The 20,786-nt window shown below is 36.0% G+C and overlaps 2 protein-coding genes across 2 annotated transcripts; both read right to left on the reverse strand.

Annotated features, from left to right (window-relative positions):
* Positions 1 to 5,101: 5,101 nt before the first annotated feature.
* On the reverse strand, positions 5,102 to 11,220 carry LOC104225065 (NAP1-related protein 2-like). The gene is made up of 10 exons (XM_070156723.1): positions 10,957 to 11,220; positions 8,973 to 9,095; positions 8,832 to 8,882; positions 8,544 to 8,615; positions 8,339 to 8,452; positions 8,189 to 8,250; positions 7,189 to 7,258; positions 6,958 to 7,014; positions 6,824 to 6,853; positions 5,102 to 5,387 (listed from the first exon to the last, which is right to left on the reverse strand). The coding sequence occupies exons 1-10, from the start codon at positions 11,074 to 11,076 to the stop codon at positions 5,340 to 5,342; spliced, it is 747 nt and encodes a 248-aa protein (XP_070012824.1). The 5' UTR covers positions 11,077 to 11,220; the 3' UTR covers positions 5,102 to 5,339.
* Positions 11,221 to 14,910: 3,690 nt separating this feature from the next.
* On the reverse strand, positions 14,911 to 15,564 carry LOC104225066 (uncharacterized). The gene has a single exon (XM_009776829.2). It carries the CDS (start codon positions 15,562 to 15,564, stop codon positions 14,911 to 14,913), a length of 654 nt encoding a protein of 217 aa, XP_009775131.2.
* Positions 15,565 to 20,786: the final 5,222 nt, after the last annotated feature.

Raw genomic sequence — 20,786 nt, forward strand, 5'->3', positions numbered from 1 at the left:
TGTGGTATCGTCAATCAGTCTGCATCTTCATCATCGAAAGTGATGCTTTCTCTGGCTAATGTTTTCCTGCTATATTTTTCATCTGTAACTGATGCTTTAGCAAAAAAAAATTGCAGTCGTGAATGTCATTATATTGATTTCTGCTCTTTCAGAGATAACAGTAACTATCCACTTAGGTGATGAAGTTTGTGGTGGGCCCCCTCTTTATTTTGATCTTCATATAAGATTATTTTTCTTTTATTTTTTTTACTAAATATTTCTATGAGGTATACCATTTTCAAACATGAATAAGCTACTTCATTTCGTAAGATTCTATAATATGCAGTCCTATGCACATGATATTTATGGAACTTGCATAAACTCTTGGCTCCTTTTGTTGGATCTGATCTCATATCCTTAGGTCATCTCACTTTATTGCTCATATCTTTTAACACAACTACCAGTTCATGATCTTTAGCTTAATGCTCCAAGTTAATGATCCTTTCGTGAGTGTTTATCTAAAAAAAAATTATGAGCACCAACTCGATCTTTAGTTTTGTTAAATTATTTGTCTTGATTTCGGTTGTATATAATACGACGTGATCTTGGGGGTCTGATGTTCCGTTATATTTAAGTATATCTTGAATTTTAAAAAATTTCGGGATTGATAATGGAGTAACACTTGGTTTCCATAGTTGTTGAAAGTATTTATCCATGTCGATCCCTTTGATGACCGACGTTGTTCTACTTGTTGATCTGTTTCTACAAAGTTAGAACGAAAAAGGGTCATATGTACCCTTTTACTATCAAAAATTATTTATATGCCCTCTAATTGAGTATCCGACTATATATAATCCTATTGTTATATTTTTGAATAAAAATAATCCTTAACCATTAATTAGGGGTGGGAATAGTTTGGGCAAATCCGAAATCCAAACCGAAATTTGATTTTTTGAATTTTTGGTTTGGATTTGCGGATTAGGAATTAGATTTTGGATTTAACTTTTGGATTTTGGATTGGGTACTTCCGATTTTTGGATATTCAAAAATCTGAAATTTTATACTTTATATTTAGTCCATCATTATGCCAATAGTAATAAGTTTAATACCCTACTGATGATAGGCTATAATTACGTATTTTAATCACTTATTACACTCTAAATTACTGCACTTTAATTGAGTTTGAGTTTTAATCGCTAGTGTCTTGTACTAATTATGTGTTTTATGCCTTGAAGGAGTGATTCCGAGCTATGTAGATATTATGAAATGAATTCAAGTGAGTTGGAGCTTTGAAGTCTGAGTAAAAGCCCAAGGAATCAAGCCAGGATCCTGTTCAGGGATCAACTGATGATAGTTAAGAACGAAACGGGAATCGAGCGGGCACACGACGAATTGTCTAGTAAAATGCACATAACTTTTCACTCACAACTCCGTTTGGGCTCCACAATATATCTTTGGAAAGCTATTTGAAAGGACTACAACAATAATGTTTTGCATTTTCACAAATTCCCACTACCACGGCGCATGGTGCGGCGCGCGGTGCGGCGCGCCTGTGGAAATGTTTTGCAGCCGGTCAGAATCAGCAATCTGAGCTTTTCCACTGCCGCCCCGCATGGCGCGTTGCCCCATGCAGCGCGGTAGTGCAAATTTTACATAGTGAGTGTCCTATTTCATGCGGGAGAAGTTATTTTCGTCTGGGCCCGACCCTACTTGGTATAAATATATATAAAAATGCTATTTTGAGGAGTTGGACATCCTTTTGACATAATTTAGACCTAGAGTTGGACAGATTTGACCTAAGAAAGCAGATACACAATAGGAGCAAGGCGAGTAATTCTTCTCCGAGTTTTTCCTTCCTCTTCCTATTTTTCATTGTTGTTTATGACTTTTAGTACTGTAGTTTTACATACTATTATGAATAGCTAATTTGTTATCTAGGGTTTTGATGGAACCTTTTGTAGGATAAATTCTTGTTATATTTTTATATAATTGAGCCGTAGATTTCTCTATTTGGTCAACTACGTTTATGTTGTGGTTGGTTGAAGAGCTCTCAATTAGTTGTGCCTATTTAGTATGTATTACTCGGGAGAGAGTACATATTTAGGTAGTTGTTGAACAACATCACTCCCGACGTATGTGAGGAATCAATAACCAAGGGTTTAAAGGTGGGATTAGGGATAACGAAACCTTGGGTGCGATCTAAGTGAGTTGTAATTAAAGTCAGCTAGCGTAACTCGAGAGAGTATGTCTAGTAAATTATCGTAATTACTCAGGAGAGAATTACAACACATAGAGCGCTCATGATCGGTAGAGAATAGTTAGGCGAAATTATAGAAGACATAGCGGGAAGGATTTTGACAATTGGGAAAATCATAACTCTAGTCCTCCTTAATCTTTTCTCTAACCCTTAGTATCTGTAGTTGTTAATTTACTATTTTAATTTGTTAGTTAATTAGTTAAACACAAGAATCTTAATATCTATAGTGAACAGTTGTAGCTAGGCTTTAGTTCTCTGTGGGATTCGACTCCGGACTTGTAAACCGGATTATATTTGCAACGAGCGCTTAGTCCTTTTTATAAGGCATAGTTGGGCGTGATCACCTACACATTAGATATTATCTCATATATTCAATAATAATTACTAAGTTACTGTCAAAATACTTTTTATTTTGATATGATTTTACTAGTGCTACTTCTTATCTGCCAAATTAATGTCTTTGTTGTATTTTTTTAATAATAATTTCATTACTTGAATATTTTATTTGAATGATTACAGCAAGAATGAGTAACTTTTCAAGGTAATTTAATATGAGTATTATTTGAATATTCATTTTTGTAAAACTATAAACATCTCAACTTATACGCTTAAAGCGAAAATCCTTATTATCCAAACTGATTAATCTGAAACCGAGCTTAAAAACTCCGATCCAATCCGAACTTATTTGGATTGGATTTGGATTGTTATCTCTTCAATCCGAAAACCAAAATTCTCATATTCAACCTGAACGGCCCGAACACCCACCCCTATTAACAAATCCGGACCAACGAATTAAAAGGACGCGTGGAAGCCATATACACATTTTTATATACCCGATTCTTTTAGCCAAACCCAAATCCCTAATTCGGATCTTTCCCCTATTTTCTTTCATCTTCTTCACTTTCGGATCATTGGGATCCCACTCTCAGCTTATCTTTCCCACTCCGGATCCATTGCTCTGACACCGTAGCAAAGTTGCATTTCACCTTCGCGTGGAGCGAGATAACCATGATTCCTATGAAGAGCAAGTCACATGTTCACTTTGATTTTATTAGTTCCAGCGTCGACTACAACTTGAGAGTCTGTGGAAGAAGCATGTGACAAAAAACCCAAATGATCTAGGAGACAGCCAAAAATTAGAGAAACATTGAGGAGATAATGGAGGAGGGAAGAAAGATGGAATCAGAAACAAAGATAAAATAGTAAAGAGACAAGGATGTGTGTGTGGTTGGGGAGGGCAGTGTTGGAAGATAGTTGATAATATTGAACAAGAACAAGAAGGAAATAAAAAATAACTTATCGAACAAATATTGTGTCGAGGCAAGCTACTGCCTGAAAGTAATTTCGGCCTGAGTGGGTGCAAATAGTTAAGACCGGTCGCTTCCTAAGTTTTCACAGTACTTTCAAACACATGCACTCGTGGCTGAAATTTTGAAGTTTGCACAAAACAATCGCACAAAAACTTACCGAAGAAAAAGAGAAGGGGATGATGTTTTTGTGTTAGATAATTCACAAAAGGCAAAGTTGTTGGACTATCACAGATGAAGAAATTAATCTGTAATTGATATAAATATTAAACACGGTTGTTATAAAAATTAAAGCATAGCTTTTACAAAGAAATAAATTGGACATATTCTGGTAAGCATGTATTTGGACACTTTTTGGTAAATTTAAAAAATGAAGAAATAATTTTAGCAAAATCAGATTAGACCTCACGTATATCTCGCACGAGGGGGAGGGGGTGGAGGTGAGCGGAATCAACTCGTTTTGCCATAAGGACCAATTTCTTATGTGCGCGAGGCCACTCCTTTTTAATAGCTCTTTACAAGACCAACAAATAGCAATTCAATATAAAGAGAAGAAAGAGACTTTCCACAATCGATTGAGGGACAATTTATCTTTCGCAAAAGACAAAGAAATAGAAAAAAAAATGATCACAAAGGAATCTTTGACTTTGCATTACCAAGTATAAATAATATAGGCTTGAGAGCAAGTGCCTAATTTTGCAGCTTCATACCTCATCGAAAGCCTACACAGTTGCTTTTCAGATCAAGCAGAGGGTGTATTACGATAAAACCTTGATATAGGTTTTGATTTTGTGCTTGTTTAATGTTTAGTCCCAACTCTTTCTTGAATGAATTTGCTCTTTTTCCAATCAATTTTGTTTTTTAGTAAGCATTTGGTTTCAATCCATTTCTTGTATCGCTTTGACATAAGTGGTACTGTTTCTGTTCCTGCATTGGTATGACTTTTGTCCCTTGTAATATCAATAAAGGTCTAATCTTAGTGATGAGTTTAATTGATAATAACGTTTATTCTGCTTGAACAGAAATGAAAAGATGTTTGCTCTGTTTAATCTTGTTGTATCTTTCTGCTTGAATGTTAATTTCGTTATGTAAATTTCTGCGTGTATTCTGTAGCTTGCTGTATTGTTTATGAGCTATATGCCAGAAAGTAAATTGAGTAATGGGACGTCTTCTTGGCTGAACAAAGGAGATGAATAAAAAAAGAGGGGAAAGATCCGAATAAGGGTCTGGGTTTGGCTAAAAGAATCGGGGATATAAAAATATGTATATGGCTTCCACGTGTCCTTTTAATTCATTGGTCCGGAACTTTTAACACAATTTTGTTCAAAAGTATTAATGTATTAATGTGGGATTACATATATGCAAGTTAGGCCCGCGGTCTGTTGATGAGCAGAAGAGAATAGATCAGTTCCAAAAGTTGGACCCTCCACAGTTTGATAGTGATCCCACAGCTAATGTCCAGGATTTCTTGGATAGGTGTCATGAGATTTTGCGCACTTTGGTCTTGTTGAGTCCGATAGAGTTGATTTCACTACTTTCCAAATGAGAGGACCAGCCAAGAGTATGAATGCGGGGTTATATATAGTCGAATAATCAAACATAGGGCACATATAAACAATTTTTAAAAGTAAGGGGGTAAATATGACCCTTTTCCGTAGATTATAACCAAAGGTAACCTTTTAAGAAGAAAAAAAAGGGGGGGGGGGGGGGGAGGGATAGTCACCACAGTTTTTCTGTTCTTTTGCAATGTTAAAAGCCTCTTTACCGATACCAAAACTCTGATGATTAAACTATCTTCAATAATCATCACTAAACTCATCCTCCTCTGAGTCACTGTCCTTTCCCTGCATTAGCATTCAAGCAGTAAATCCACAGAAAATTATCTTCAAAAAGACTTATGAAGCTAGTTATACAGTGTTATGATATTAATCACTCTCATTCAGTTCTTGACAATAGCCTCAAGAACCATTGGTAGAGGTTGGAAATGACAATGTGAAAAAATTGTCAAAAGAAGGGTAACAATACTGAAGGTCTTATTACAAATCCTTCATTCCAAAAAAAAAAAAAAAAAACAACGGTAGATTCCAACAGAGACATATATGATATATCCTAGGGCCCAAGAACAAAATAAGGATGCGGGTCTGATGAAATAAAGATTCAGTGGTAGAAGGTAATCTGGTCTTTCTAAAGCTAACAATTACACCTGCCCCCCCCCCCCAAAACCTTATACTGACTCTTTTCTCCATTTATGATATTCTAAGGCTGCATTCTAACCCTCTGGACTTGAAAGCAACCGCACCCCCACCCCCCATCCCACACACACAAAAAGGCGAAGGTACATTTATTAGTGGAAGACCAGTAAAGTCATCTTGGCAGCCTCATTATTGCAAAAGGCAAGATGTCTTTTGAAACGTCAACCAAAAAAACTCGCAGGAATTCCTACCCTTTCAACCTTTGGTGTTTTATGTTTTTCGGGCCCCCCTTCATTACTTTTGACTTGATATAAGACTAGTAAAATTTTGTTGGAAACCATGGTAAATGAATCTTGTGAGGCTCAGAACCCAAGCTGAAAATTGCTCGCAATAATCTAGAAAATGTAGCATGAGCATCAAAAGGAAAGAGAGAACCCACCACAACAAAGATGTAGGAGGTTGCAGATCTTAAGATTTTAGAGCCTCCATGGATTATGTTTCTATTGAAGACAAATAAAATGAGGAAAATACTTGAAAATCTCAAAAAACCTCTATCTAGAGAGCATGCTATCTTGCTATTGAATTGACATAGTTAGCGGGGAGAAAGAAAAGGATAAAGGAAGTTATACTTGGCAAATAGTTTTCCCCCAAAAAGCGCTTAAGCTAGGAGTTATAGAACTCTTAGTAAGCGCTCAATCTAATGCCAATATTCAAGCAAGCTTATTCAACAGTTTACTATGCAACAAAAAATCCCCAACCAAAACCAAACACTTGAATTCTAGTGATAAGGTAGTTATGACCTCAAGCTCCACTCAACTCCGCAGTTTTCTTCTGACCTCCATTACCCTTTAATACTTACTACAATTTTGACCTTGGGAAGTACCTTCTTATGAAACTGATCAACAGCTTAGGAAGAATATTCGATATTATTTACAACGAAGACAAGACAACTTCTTTGAAGATATAATCCAAGAGGTAATATGGAAACGAGATATTCTCAAATAATGTACGCTCAAAAAGAAACTTATGAAACATGTACTTATCCATGATGCAGATGCGACACTTATGAAACAGTGATGTATCTTTACCTCATCACTATCAAAAACTTCATCAGGGTCCTGTGGCATAATAACGTTTAAATGATGTTATTAAAGGCAATAAACACATATCATGACAAAATTTTGATTAAAGAAAATAAGAAGTAAGCTCAAATGGAACTAACATATTCAAAATAATAGAGCGGGTTCGGCCACAAGTCATCCTTAATTATGTCAGCAACCTGCAAAAGTGACAAAGTGTCAAAATGAAAAATTTCAGCAAAGATTTTACCTCAGTGGCCCAGTGCACCATCACCCCCCCCCCCGCCACCACCACCCCCACCACCCAAAATAAAATGGAAAATTGGAAAGAAAAAACATCATGAAGTAATCCGCAAAAGATATAAAACATATACCTCATCCTGAATCTCTAGAGCGTCATCCTCATCATCTTTTTGAGTGACTTCGCTGAACCATGTAAAAAAGCTGCATAGAAAACCCCAAGACGGAAAACAGCTGAGCAAAGATGACCAGAACTATCATATCCCAATGTTTATCAAGAAGGTCTAGAGTGGAGACTACAGAAAATAAGGTCAGTGCAGAGTGCAGACACAGTACTGCTACAGTAACTTTGTAGCTGCATTAAGCAATAATTACCGGCATGATTTCTAATGAATCTCAGCTTCTGTTCTCATTATGATGACCAAGCTCAGTCTTACGGTCTCACCATTAACCAAAAACCAGCAATAGTGAAGCAAAACATTCGTTGTCTACAACAATTGGGGTACACTATTCGAAAGTCACTACAATGGACCAAATTATACGCTGCATAATTAATAATGTGCATTGACAAACACTGAGGGCTCGTTAGGTTGATGGTTTAGAATAACAAATCCTAGCATAAAATCTCGCATATTATAATATAGTGTTTGGTTGGTTGCATAAGAAAAAAATAATCGCCGCATAACCAATTTAGTGTTTGGTTACCGGTATTAAATAATACATGCATCAAGCTATGTTGGGATCTATGTATTATTACATGCGGGTTAGAATGTAGAACAATTAGTGATACATACAGGGATTAAACTATTTAGAGACAAAACTACCCTTTTAAAGTGAGTAATTTGTGTATAACAATCTCCTCATTATTAATCATTGCGTAACAGTCATTGCATTATTGATTCCCGATAAACAATCCATGCAATATATCCGCTTATAACTAGTATGTGAGCCAAAGGACCCCTGAAGTTATCATCAAGAAAGTTTGACATGAGCAAGCCTGCTATCAGACATTAGGCAAACCAAGGTTTCCAACAACATATCAGAGAATTAAATTGAGTCTTAGATTAAATCAACAAATAGCCAAATATGATTAAACTTAGATCATATAGATATGCTAGAAATAAGTAAACTCACCTTTCCTTATCGCGAGATCGCTTTTTTCCTTTCTTCTTATGTGCAACTACATTAGGAATGCCCTTCAAAGAGTCAACCAATATAATTAATATGACGAAGTAAGGAACGTACAGAATGTATCACATCTCAAGCTGCGAAATGGAAACTCACCATGCCTTTTTCCCATTTTATTGTCGTACCAGAAATCTTTGTGGGTCCATCTTCAAGGAAGGTATAGGTCTTTGAGAGCTTATTATTTCCAAAATAAGGATTCGCATTGAAGTTCTGTTAAAAAGAGAAGATCATCATTCTGAATTTCCAAAAAAATGCAACATATACCGATGTATATTAATTTCATGTGCGGGAACGAACTTACAAAGGTTATCGAGTAGCCTGACTTCACATCTTTAGTCTCTTCAACTTCAATAGAACTTAAAAACTTGAAGATCTACAAGCGATAAGGCAGTTACATTTTGAGATGCCGAACTCAAGAAGCATTTAAAGGATAACTCAAAATTTTATTGTACAAGAGAGCCTCATGTTAATTCAGCATTGACTTATTAAAAGTAATAATTCAACATCGATAAAACTTGGCCAAATAAATAGCATTAGAGTCGGTAATAATCTAGTTCCACAGTTTTATAAGCAACAAATTAGAACCAACCTTTAGGTCTTCTTCATTTAGAAGTCTACCTAGGACAGGATGAGCCAAAAACTGTAAGTAATGAAACAAGTCAATTAGATGACAAGCACTTCATAATTTCACCAACATAGAGAGAAGGAATTATCAGGATAGGACACCAACAGCAGTTAACCAAAAGTCCGGGATAGCTTTAATGATGTCGTTTCGTTTATCATAGACAGGCTTGCGGATCTCACTGTACTCCTGTTCCACTTTCAATACTTTATCACTTGCTTCCTCATTGATCTGCTAGCAAAATTAGAATGGTCATTGGTTAAGATGCAAGACAAAAGCAACAAAAGAAATCTAGCAATCAACTCTAAGTTACATTTTTAGAACTAACAAAACTTTATTTTTTTCCACCTTAATTAGTTTATAACCTCATAGCCTGCTTTTGTTGTGAGCACAGTAGCAAAAGCTCGTATACTTATACCCCTATAGAATATAATTAAGGTTTCCCCTTTATGATTGAAATGCAACATGTACCCTTCACGGCTTCAACTAATCATTACTCACTAGGCAAGTCTGCCAAGGCATAAGAGAACTACTGATAAAGAGGGATGACACTAATGAGAATATCTGCATCTATTCCAACTGAAAGAGAAGCATAACAAAACATAAAACAGCTCGTGTTCTTGTACTTGTAATAATGTTCCAACAAACCGTGGAATCGACTTATATGCTATAGATACTATCACATGCATGCAAAGATAGGGAAGAGTAGGAGCCAATGTTCTCAGCTATTACTCAGATATTTTCTTGGTCATCTAGCATATGGTAGATCTAAGAGTGCCACCAATATAGAAACTGTCCAAGTTCTTTATGTTATTTTGATTATTTATGTTTAGACTGGTGGTAGTTTTAGAAATATCTCCACAGTGTTTTGCAGATTGAGCTTTGACGGATGAAAGATGGATTACTAGACTTTTCCTCCAATAATTTATCCTAAGTCCTAACTCTTGTAATGTCAAAGGACAAAATGATGGATTAGAATAATGCAACTTAATCTTTCCTAAGCCGATGGTCTACAGGAAACAGCCTCGCTACTTTTTCAAGATAGGGGTAAGGTGTGCGTACACACTATCCCCCTCCCCTTAGGATTACACCGGGATTGTTGTTGTTGTTGTAAAATAAACTGGAATCCACAGATGCAAACCAGTTGTTATTCTCATCAAACTTAGCAGCCGATTTTTTCTTTTTCTTTTTTCGATAACTAAGCCTGGTGTTTGGACCAACTTGCGAGCATCTCCGCTATTCAATCGGATGCTTGTTGCCTTCCACCAAGCAAAGCATAGTTACTGGGAACTCTTCCCACCAAAACTTAGGCTAGTGGGAAGAAAGCACCTAATTTTTTGTCTCTCTAGCATCCAAGGTTTGCCTCTACTTCATTGACCAGTAGGTCACAACCTTGGGTGCAACTTAGAACTCAAACTTTGGCCTTTCTTTCACCATAAAATCAAAGTCAAGGATCACCCTATCATGCGGCTCACACTGCATCCAAAATAAATAATACGACAACATACGCAATATTACAAAAACTAATGAAGACAAGCCTTTTTTTGTGATAATTAAATGAGGACTATCTTTACATGTTGCAACTCAAACATAATTATGCGAACCTAAACTCGGAGTTATTCCCTTAAGTAGCTTATGTAGTTCTCGAGCATGTGTTGTTTGCAAGGACACACACACACACACACACACACACACACACACACACACACACACACACACACACACACACACACATATATATATATATATATATATATATATATATATATATATATATATATAAACAAGGTTGCACTCACCTCCCACACATACACATATACAAGCAAAGATATAAATTCCATATACAATGTGCTTCAAAAAAAAATGCCAAGTTGGAAATTACAACCAATTTCTCTAATGGAAAACATTAAACGTACGGCCTTTGACTAAAAATTAATTCTTTTGAAAAAGATATATATGCTAAAAAAGCAGTGTACTCTGAACCCACTTAAGATCTTGGATTTTAAACACAATTAGGGTAATAAAAAAAATTGTCCCTTCTGTTCCTCAAAAGAAAAGGGATAAATTTTGGAAAAGAAAGGGATTATTTCACCTTCTCAAGCTCGTCTTGTATTTCTTGCAATTTGTCAATGGAAGTAACGATCTCACTATAAATGATGTTGCTATTTTCTTCATCCACTTTCTGTTTCTTCCCTGTGTTAGCGCCCATCATTTTCTCTTCTCTGGAAAAAGAAAAAGAGAAAACAGGCAAACAGAGGTTGCAAAAGTGCGCCTTTGTTGGAGGGTTACTGCCTTAAACCCTAAACCCCTATCTATAGATGTTTCAATACTAAGGTTTTTTTTTTTTTTTATATCTATATAAACGCCACCCAAATTAGGAGTATCTATAGACTCAACCCAGGACCTAAGTTTGAAAGCCCCTTAAGACATGTGTTCCCTTTTTTGACTTTTTCAAAAATAGAATAGTTATTTAATTATTTTCCTAATATTTATTATTCAGGGCGGATAAATTTATTAGAATTTAATTATTAAATATTTTTTATTTGAATTATGTACCTAATATTTAGTATTTTAAAATTAATTAAAATTTAATATTAAGTAAATCGTTAAGAAAAGTCAATTATTTGGAACATTTAGTCCTTTTTTATCCTTTAAAAATTAATTTTACGTTAAATAAAATAGCTATATAATTATTTTCTTAATATTTTTGACTTACAAATCCATTAAAATTTGGTTATTAGATCTTTTCTTATATGAATTCGATACCTAAAATTTAGTTTAAAATCAATTAAAATTTTACCTTAAATAAATCGTTAAGAAAAGTCAATTATTTGGAACTCTTAGTTCTTTTTGACCCTTTAAAATAGATTTCACATTAAAAAAATATTTATTTAATTATTTTTCTAATATTAAGGACTTACAAATTCATTAAAATTTGGTTATTAAATATTTCCTTATTATGTACCTAAAATGTAGAACTTTAAAATCAATTAAAATTTTACCTTAAATAGATCGTAAAAAAGTTAATTATTTAAAGGGAAACTACCAGCTATGTCCATTTATAAGTAGCTTATTACAAAAATTAGTTAATTCATAAAATATTACTAATATTAGCCAAATATTACCAATATTAGCCAATTAGCTATTTGTAGCCAAAAAAAATCAAATTTTTGCTTTCTTTTGAGTGGGTATTATTAGAACAGATTGGGTACATCTTAAGGAGCTTGAATCTCAGTTTTGCGAGGATTTGATGGAGTTTTGAGGTGGTTTGAATTAAAAATTCGAAATAGAAGATGAACATGAAAAAAAAAGTTATGTGTATCACGTTGTGTATCATTTGTGTATCACATATATATCATATTTGTATCAAATATGTATCACATGTATGTGATACATGTGTCGTAGAAAAAAAGATTGAATTCGATTTTAACTAGGAATTTTGATACCGAAGCACTGCAAATCACTTCCAATCTTCCTCAAATTTTGTATATTGACACATCTATATGTTTTCAATGAATATCAACCATAGCCATTGAAAAATGTTCTTTTTGCTTAAATTTTTGGAATCTTGTATATATATATTTTATATTTCATCACTTTATTTGCTACCTCATCCATAAAACTTCATTTTCATTTTGCATCTAATGTTGCTAATCACACTTAAAAATATGGAAGGAGATCTTTGCGTGTAATTCTTGGAGAGAAAGAACTTTATTTATTTGGATTTTCAATTTTTATGTGTGCTTGGTTAGTTTTAATAAATCTATGATTGATTGCTAGATCATTAGAGATTGGTAAATTGGGACTTATTTGGGACATTTTTCTAAGATTCCCTTATTTAAAGCGTTTAGTAAAAAATTTGAATACATTCTCTTGGAGTAGTTCATATATGGCAATTGGCGACATCACAATGGTGCCAATTGGATTCCTATGAACAACATAATAATTCTTTTAGCATCTATGAGTAATTTTCTTGAAGAACAATTTTATTTACACTTAGTATCTACAATTATGTGGTAAATTGATGCAAGACTAAAATTAAAACTTACTAAATATATAGGAAAATGTTTTACTTTACTTTTAGTTTGTCTTTTTAAATCTATCCATACTATTTTTAAATAACAAAACTTCAAAATAAAATTGATCCATTTTTTTATCATTTAAAAAGAAATAGTATCGTATTGGACAAAATTATTATTTTATTAGTATTTTCTAATATTTAGGATGTTGATATTAACTAAAATTTTGACTATTAAATTTTTTCTTATTTGAATTATATAGAGACTCTTACAACAACAATAACAACAACAACAATAACAACCCAGTAAAATCCCACAAGTAGGGTCTGGGGAAGGTAGAGCGTACGCAGACCTTACCCTTACCCCCAGAGGGATAGAGATGTTGTTTCCGAAAGACCTTCAACTCGAGAAGAAGAAAAAGAAATAATAGACAATAGACAATAGATCAGACACAGCAATAGAAGCTATAAAAATATTAACAACATCGTAAGAAATAGAAAAATAGATGTAAAAGCAATAACAATAAACATCAATATTACCATAGGAAATAGTGAGTAAATTACATAAACCACTAACGACACACAGCAAAACATCAACAGGCCAACCCCTCCCCCGGAATAATAAAGAAAAAAAAAACGCTCGATTCCCTCCTAACCTATAACCCTAATGCTCGACCTCCGCCCCTTCTTATCCAAAGCCATGTCCTCGAAAATTTGTATTTGCGCCATGTCCCGCCTGATCACCTCACCCCAATACTTTTTAGGTCGTCATCTACCTCTCATCGTCTCTGCCAATGCTAACCGCTCACACCTCATAACCGGGGCATCTACGCTTCTCCTCCGCACGTGCCCGAACTATCTATGCCTCGCTTCCTGCATCTTGTCGTCTATGGGAGCCATGCCCACCTTCTCCCGAATATTTGCATTCCGAATCTTATCCAACTTAGTGTGTCTGCACATCCATCTCAATATCCTCATTTATGCCACTTTCATCTTCGGGATATGAGAATTCTTGGCTGCCCAACACTCAGCCACATACAACATGGTCGGTCTAACCAGCGTTCTATAAAACATGCCTTTGAGTTTCGGTGACACTTTCTTGTCACATAGGACTCCAGATGCTAACCTCCATTTCATCGACCCCACTCATATACGGTACGTGACATCCTCGTCTATCTTCCCGTCCCCCTGAAAAATTGACCCAAGGTACTTGAAACTTCCTCTCTTAGGGATGATTTGTGAGTCAAGCCTCACATCCATGTCCGCTTCCCCCGATTATCGCTGAACTTATACTCCAGATATTCTGTCTTAGTCCTACTCAACATGAAACCTTTAGCCTCAAGGGTCTGTCTCCAAACCTCCAGCCTCTCATTAATGCCGCTTCGCATCTCATCAGTCAGTACTATATCATCAGTGAACAACATACACCATGGCACATCCCTTTGAATATGGTGTGTTAGCGCATCCATCGCTTGGGCAATAAGAACAGGTTGAGCGCAGATCCTTGATGCAACCCCATAACAACCGAAAAGTGCTCCGAGTTACCTTTCATAGTCTTAACTCGAGTCTTAGCTTCCTCATACATGTCATTTAATACCCTAATGTAAGCTACTGACACACTTTTCCCTCCAGGCATCTCCAAAGAACCTCCCTAGGAACTTTGTCATACGCTTTCTCTAGGTCAATAAACACCATGTGCAAATCCTTTTTCCTATCTCTGTACTGTTCCGCCAACCTTCTGATAAGGTGAACAACTTCCGTAATGGACCGACCCGGCATGAATTTGAATTGGCTGTCGGATATAGGCACTGTCCTCCTCACCCTCCCTTCCACTACTCTCTCCCAATTTTTTATGGTATGACTTAGTAACTTGGTACCCCTATAGTTGTTACAATTCTGAATGTCACCTTTGTTATTGTACAGCGGTAACATCGCACTCCACCTCCATTCATCTGGCATCCTCTTCGTCCCGAAGATAACATTAAATAGCATAATGAACCATTCCAAGCCTTCTCTACCCACACACATCTACAACTCCACCGGAGTTTCGTCGGGCCCGGTCGCTCGGCCCCTTATCATCTTGCGCATAGCTCCCGCGACCTCCTCAGCCTTAATACGCCTACAATACCTAAAGTCTTGGTGACTTCTAGAGTGAGCCAATTCCCCTAGCACAATGTCTATGTCCTCTTCTTCATTCATAACACGATGGAAGTAATCCTGCCATCTCCGCTTAATCTGGGCATCTTTCGTCAATACTCTGCCTTCCTTGTCATTGATGTACCTCACTTGGTCCAGGCTACGAGCCTTCCTCTCTCTAGCCTTGGCCAGCCGAAATAGCTTTTTCTCCCCTCCTTTGACCCCTAACTCCTTGTACAGACGACCAAACGCTGCATCCTTAGCCTCTGTGACCGCTAACTTCGCCTCCTTCCTGGCTTCCTTATATCTTCCTCTGTTCACTCTCCTCTCTTCCTCGTCTGTGCTCTTTACTAAACTAAGATACGTCGCTTTCTTTGTTTCCACTTTACCTTGGACCATATCATTCCACCACCAGTCGTCTCGGTGCCCGTCATAGTAACCCTTTAAGACCCCTAGCACCTCTCTCTCCGCCTTTCTTATACAGTATGTTGTAGATGTCCACATCTCGCTAACGTCCCCGCTACTCCTCCAAGCTCCCATAACCATTAACCTCCCCTCCAACTCCTGAGATTTATCAATTTATAATCCCAGTAAAATTACATATATTAAGTCGAGTGTGTTTATTTTCATAAGAATTCATACGTATAGGAATTTATTTCATCTACTACAATAAAAATTCATATACCATTTGAAGTCTTCCACTTCAAGATATCTAAAGACTGTTAAATCGACCTTCTCTATTTTTTTTTTCTGGAGGTGCAAATCATTTGCAAGAGAAAGAGACAAAAATTAACGTGTTACTGTAATGTTTAACAGTTTGTCTTGTCATCAATATAATTAATCTAGCGAGTAGTTATTATAGGTAATCGCAAATAAATACCAAATTGGGGATATATAGCTGACTGATATTATCCATTATTATTGAGCTAAAGAAAGTAAGAGTGTTTCTCGAAATGTATAATCTTTCTTATCATATGATCAGATATACCTATAAAGGATGTCGTGATAACCTAAATCTATTCCTGACGAAATTCTACACGGTAAAGTATATGAGGACTTTTGTAGAGCAAAATCTAACTTTATTGAATTAGATAAAAAAGATTAGCATTCATCAACTTTTAGGAACTCAAAATTTTATTTTTTTAAAAAAATTGAGACACTTCTATGAAAATAACTATATAAGTTTTCTAAAATTTATATTCATTAATATGAGATACATACGCAACGTGAGTACTCTAAGACTAGTAGATTTATATATGGTGAAAGTGAAGAAGTTGCATGCGTAACTTTATTTGTGCGAGCGGCATAACATAGAATATGGGAGGAGGGTAAAGGGTTAGGGTGATGAGGTGGCATGTCACGTGACGTTCATAATATTTAATATTAGGTGCTAGTCACAGTAGACCGTAAAAAATGGGGGCATAAATCTTTCCATTTTCCAAAATAATACTCTCTCCGTTATAATTTATGTGATAGTATTTTTAATTCGATAGGGCAAAGAAAAAAATGCTTTTAAAACCTGTGCTCTAAAATAAGTCATAAATAGTTATTTGGGGAAAGAGCTTGGGGTCTTATCATATAGCCAAGAGATGGGAGGAGCATATTGACACTTTAAGTCCTACTTGGACAAGGTAGCTAAGTAGATAAAGAATTTTCTAGACCGCAAGTGGCATTGCGGATGAAGAATTTTGCGGACTTCAAACGACATGCAACAGACTATAGAGTTTTCTGTTTTACCTGAACATCTAGATCCGGTATCATCCAGAATTCCCCTAGTGTCACGACCCAAAATCCGAACATTGGGGGTCACGACACAACCTTATAACGCAACACCATAATGAAAAACAACAACCAAGAATAACTACAAGACTTCTTATCCATTGCGATGTGTAATCCGATTCCAATATCAATATCAACGATAATCATTACCATCGTGACACGCAACCCGATCCCAATATCAATTTTAAGTACCGTTGCGACATGCAGCCTGATCCCAATATCAATTACAAGTACCGTTGCGACATGCAACCCAATCCTAATATCAATAATAAGTACCATTGCGGCATGCAACCCGATCCCGATATATTAATTCGTATAAATCCACCCAATAAACAACCAAGTATGGTGAAACTCACAATATAACATAAAAGAGAACTAAAACTCATAATTCACGAAATACGAACACAATCAAAGAGTAATAGACAATTCGACATTCAAGAACTAGTCTCACCATATATATGTCAACAAAGATTCAACAAGTCGTAAATGCGAGGACAATCTAAAAGTCACACAATTCGACATAGAATAGTAGAGTAAGACAAGAAACAAGAGAAGGCAACAAGGCAAGTAAATGCATGAAGCATATAAAAACATGAAGCAAATAAAGGTATCCAATGACATGTAATAGCATGTAACAAGTAAAGACATACGATAAATAAAAGCATAAACAAGTAGAAGTATATGACAAATAAAGACATGCAGCAGTGAAAGCATACATATCAAGTAAAAGCATACACCAAATAGAGTACGTAATAAGTAAAAGTATGAAATAAGTAAAGATATGATATAATCAATTGCATGAAATAAACTAGTACACCACCCCATATGCTTAAACCCATGATAATCATATACACTTGTCACCTTGCATATACATTGTTCCCACACATAAATCGCGTAGCAAATAGACCAATCATGTCCTACTTCCCTCATATTAAGGTTAACCACAATACTCACCTCTTTTCGGAACAAAATCAACAATCCAACATAGCTTTTCCCTTTAGAACAAGCCTCCAAATCACCCAAATCTAGGAAATATTACTCAAATAAGTCAAAACAAACTTTAGAAACTGCCCTAATATAAAAAAGATTCGATTTTTGAACATATTTGGAAAAGTCAACAAAAAGTTAACCCTAGTTCACATGGTCGAAATCTAAAATTATGATCAAATCTAGATTACTCATTCATCTCTGATTGAAGTCCAAATATGTAATTTGTTTCGAGATCCGACCGCAATTCGAGGTCTAAATCTCTAGAAGATTAATTTAACAAACATATTGACTTTCGATGTGTTTAGCAAGAAAAACCAAATAGTGTCATCTAAATTTTACTATACGACACTAAAGTAAGAACACAATTCCTTCCGCTATTTCCGAGGGTGTAGAATTCTAAATCAGTGTAGTTTCTTGTATGTTTCACAAGACATTGTTAGCTGGTGATTTCATATCCCCGCAATGACTCTTTTCCTTCTCTCGATTTCACTATAAAATGTGAAAGTTAAAACCTCACTTAGTCACAAATTAAGAATCAAGAAACATATGTCAAGAAACATATTTCACTAATATGGCTAAGTCTCAAGTTCACTACGCTGCCTTTCTTGCGGTCTTCTGTTGATTCCTCATCGTATCAACTGGTGAGTGGCCAACAATCTATAAATCCCACGTAACGCTATCTGTTTGGTGTTGTTTAGCTTTAGACTGTGTTTGGTATGAATAAAAATATTTTTTTATTTTTTCATCTTTAGTTGGCTTAAATATCTTGAAAAATTATTTCCTCACAATTTTATTTTCGTTCGGTTGGAGAAAAATGACTTCCCCAACAGGAGAAAACATATTTTTCAGAACTCTTTTTCAACCTTTCCCGTCATATTTTCCACCTCTACCCTTCACCCTCCACCACCCCAACCCTCAACCCCCAACCCCAACCCTCAACCCCCAACCCCAAAACCCCACCACCCTCAAAACCCTGCCATCCCATATCCCCCACCCTCACCTCTACCCTTGCTATCGCTACTTCGGCCTCTAGACATTGACCTACCACCCTCCACTCCCTTACCGATTGTATGTCCCTTAGTGTTTGCCTAAATTATATATTTTTCAAAAAATATTTCCTGCTACGTAACCAAAGACCAGAAAATAAGTAAGAAAACTACTTACCTTTAAAGTCAAATTAACATTTTTTTTCTCATTTCTCTATCAATATTGAAATTTCAAACATCAGTATGTTATCATAATTGGTTTGGATAATAAAAATATATAAATGGAATTACCAGTAAATATATATTTGACTCCAAAAAAAACGAATAGTCAATTTAGTTTGAGCTTTTACCTTCAATTCTATGCAGAGATGCAAATGGCAGAAGCATTTGGTTGTGAAAAGCGCAGCACAACATGGACGGGAGAATGCATTATTTCGATTAATTGTAACGACCGATGCATAAATTGGGAGCATGCTGTTCATGGAGATTGTCAACCGGATGGCGCCTTTATACCTTTTGCTTTTGCCTGCTTTTGCTACTTCTGCTGATCAATGATCATTGTATTTCTTCATCTTAATTGATGCTACGTACCTATGTTCGCAAATAATAATTAAATCTACTCTTGCAGTTTGTAATAATGTTAAAGAATTGTGAAATCACATGAGATAATATGCTCCTGCCGATACGAGTATCTATCTATCTCTCTATATATCTTTTTGTAATGTTTCCTTGCCTATTTGTGACTCGATATATACGACAAAACCACATGAGCTTCAATGGTATCTTAATTTACCATCAGTAGTACCCCAAATAGCTTCAATCCAAAACTAGAGACTTTGGTAGATGAAGAGGAGCTTCAATCTTCTTGAAAATGATTTTAGGTGGTCTAAGAGCTTTGTTTACCGTGAAAATGGTAACAACAATTAAATTTGTAAATAGGACTCTAAAAATACGTGACCTATTTTTATGCTAGTTGTTAGAGCAGTTGATGCTAGGTGTATGAACTTTAATGATGAAATAAGAGTTAAAACTGGGCAGTGATCAAACCGAGGGGCTTGCTACCCGGGCTTCGGAATGGTCGATGAAAGGCCTCGAGGTCGATATCCGGCTCGAGCTCGAGCTATCGGGGATAACCAGGAAGGGGATAACAGTTAAGATATAATTAAAGAAGGCTCTTTATGACCAATACCAAGCAATAAATGAAGAACAAGTATGAAAGCAATAAATGCAAAGAGTAGCCTCGAGCGAGTAAGTTAGAGAGAAGAAAGAGAGATATTACTGCTCTTGTGTAGAATAGTTGGAGTTCTGCCTTACAGAGTGTTAACGACTCCCATTTTATCAGAGGGGAGAGTCCAAACTTAGTACAAGATACGTTGAGTGATAAAGGAAAAAGGATGGGACAACTAACTAACTTCATAACGTATACGTAGGCCAATGTTAGGCTGCCCAGGTAGACTTAATCGACTCCGGATGTACTCTTCGGAGGCCTCCTATGCTCGTCGGGGTTTCGGCCAATTTTATCCTCGACTGGGTATCGACAGATCTTGAGGGAAGTAACCGGCTCGAGGTCCCAAGCTTCCGAGGCGACCTCCTGAAGCACTTTGTCAATGAGAAATTGGTCCTCCGATTTCACCGTACACAGATAGTCTCCTCGTTTCTTAGAGGGAAGCGATAAGAAATGATTTTGACATCCCACTTTATGGGCTCCCATAATGACGTCGTGCTGATGCGCAACCCCTTTTCCAAGTGTTGAGACGTTTCACCTTTTTGATTTTTCAGGGCCGTTCGACGTGTCGTGACTCCTTGTTCTTCGGGGTCATAATGTTGTCTTCGATTCAGCTTCCATGAACGCATTTAATGCGCATGTTTCTACGTTTTTCGAGGGCGATAATGGTGCCTCAGTTATTTTGCCCTCCTCCTCTATAAATGGGGCTTCTTGTGATAAGTTTTTCACCCAAACATCCTTCGATATCTATCCTTTCCTCCTTTCTTGCTATTTTTGTTCTTTGCTGT

This window comes from Nicotiana sylvestris, chromosome 9 (assembly GCF_000393655.2).
Source record: "Nicotiana sylvestris chromosome 9, ASM39365v2, whole genome shotgun sequence".
Lineage (NCBI taxonomy): Eukaryota > Viridiplantae > Streptophyta > Magnoliopsida > Solanales > Solanaceae > Nicotiana > Nicotiana sylvestris.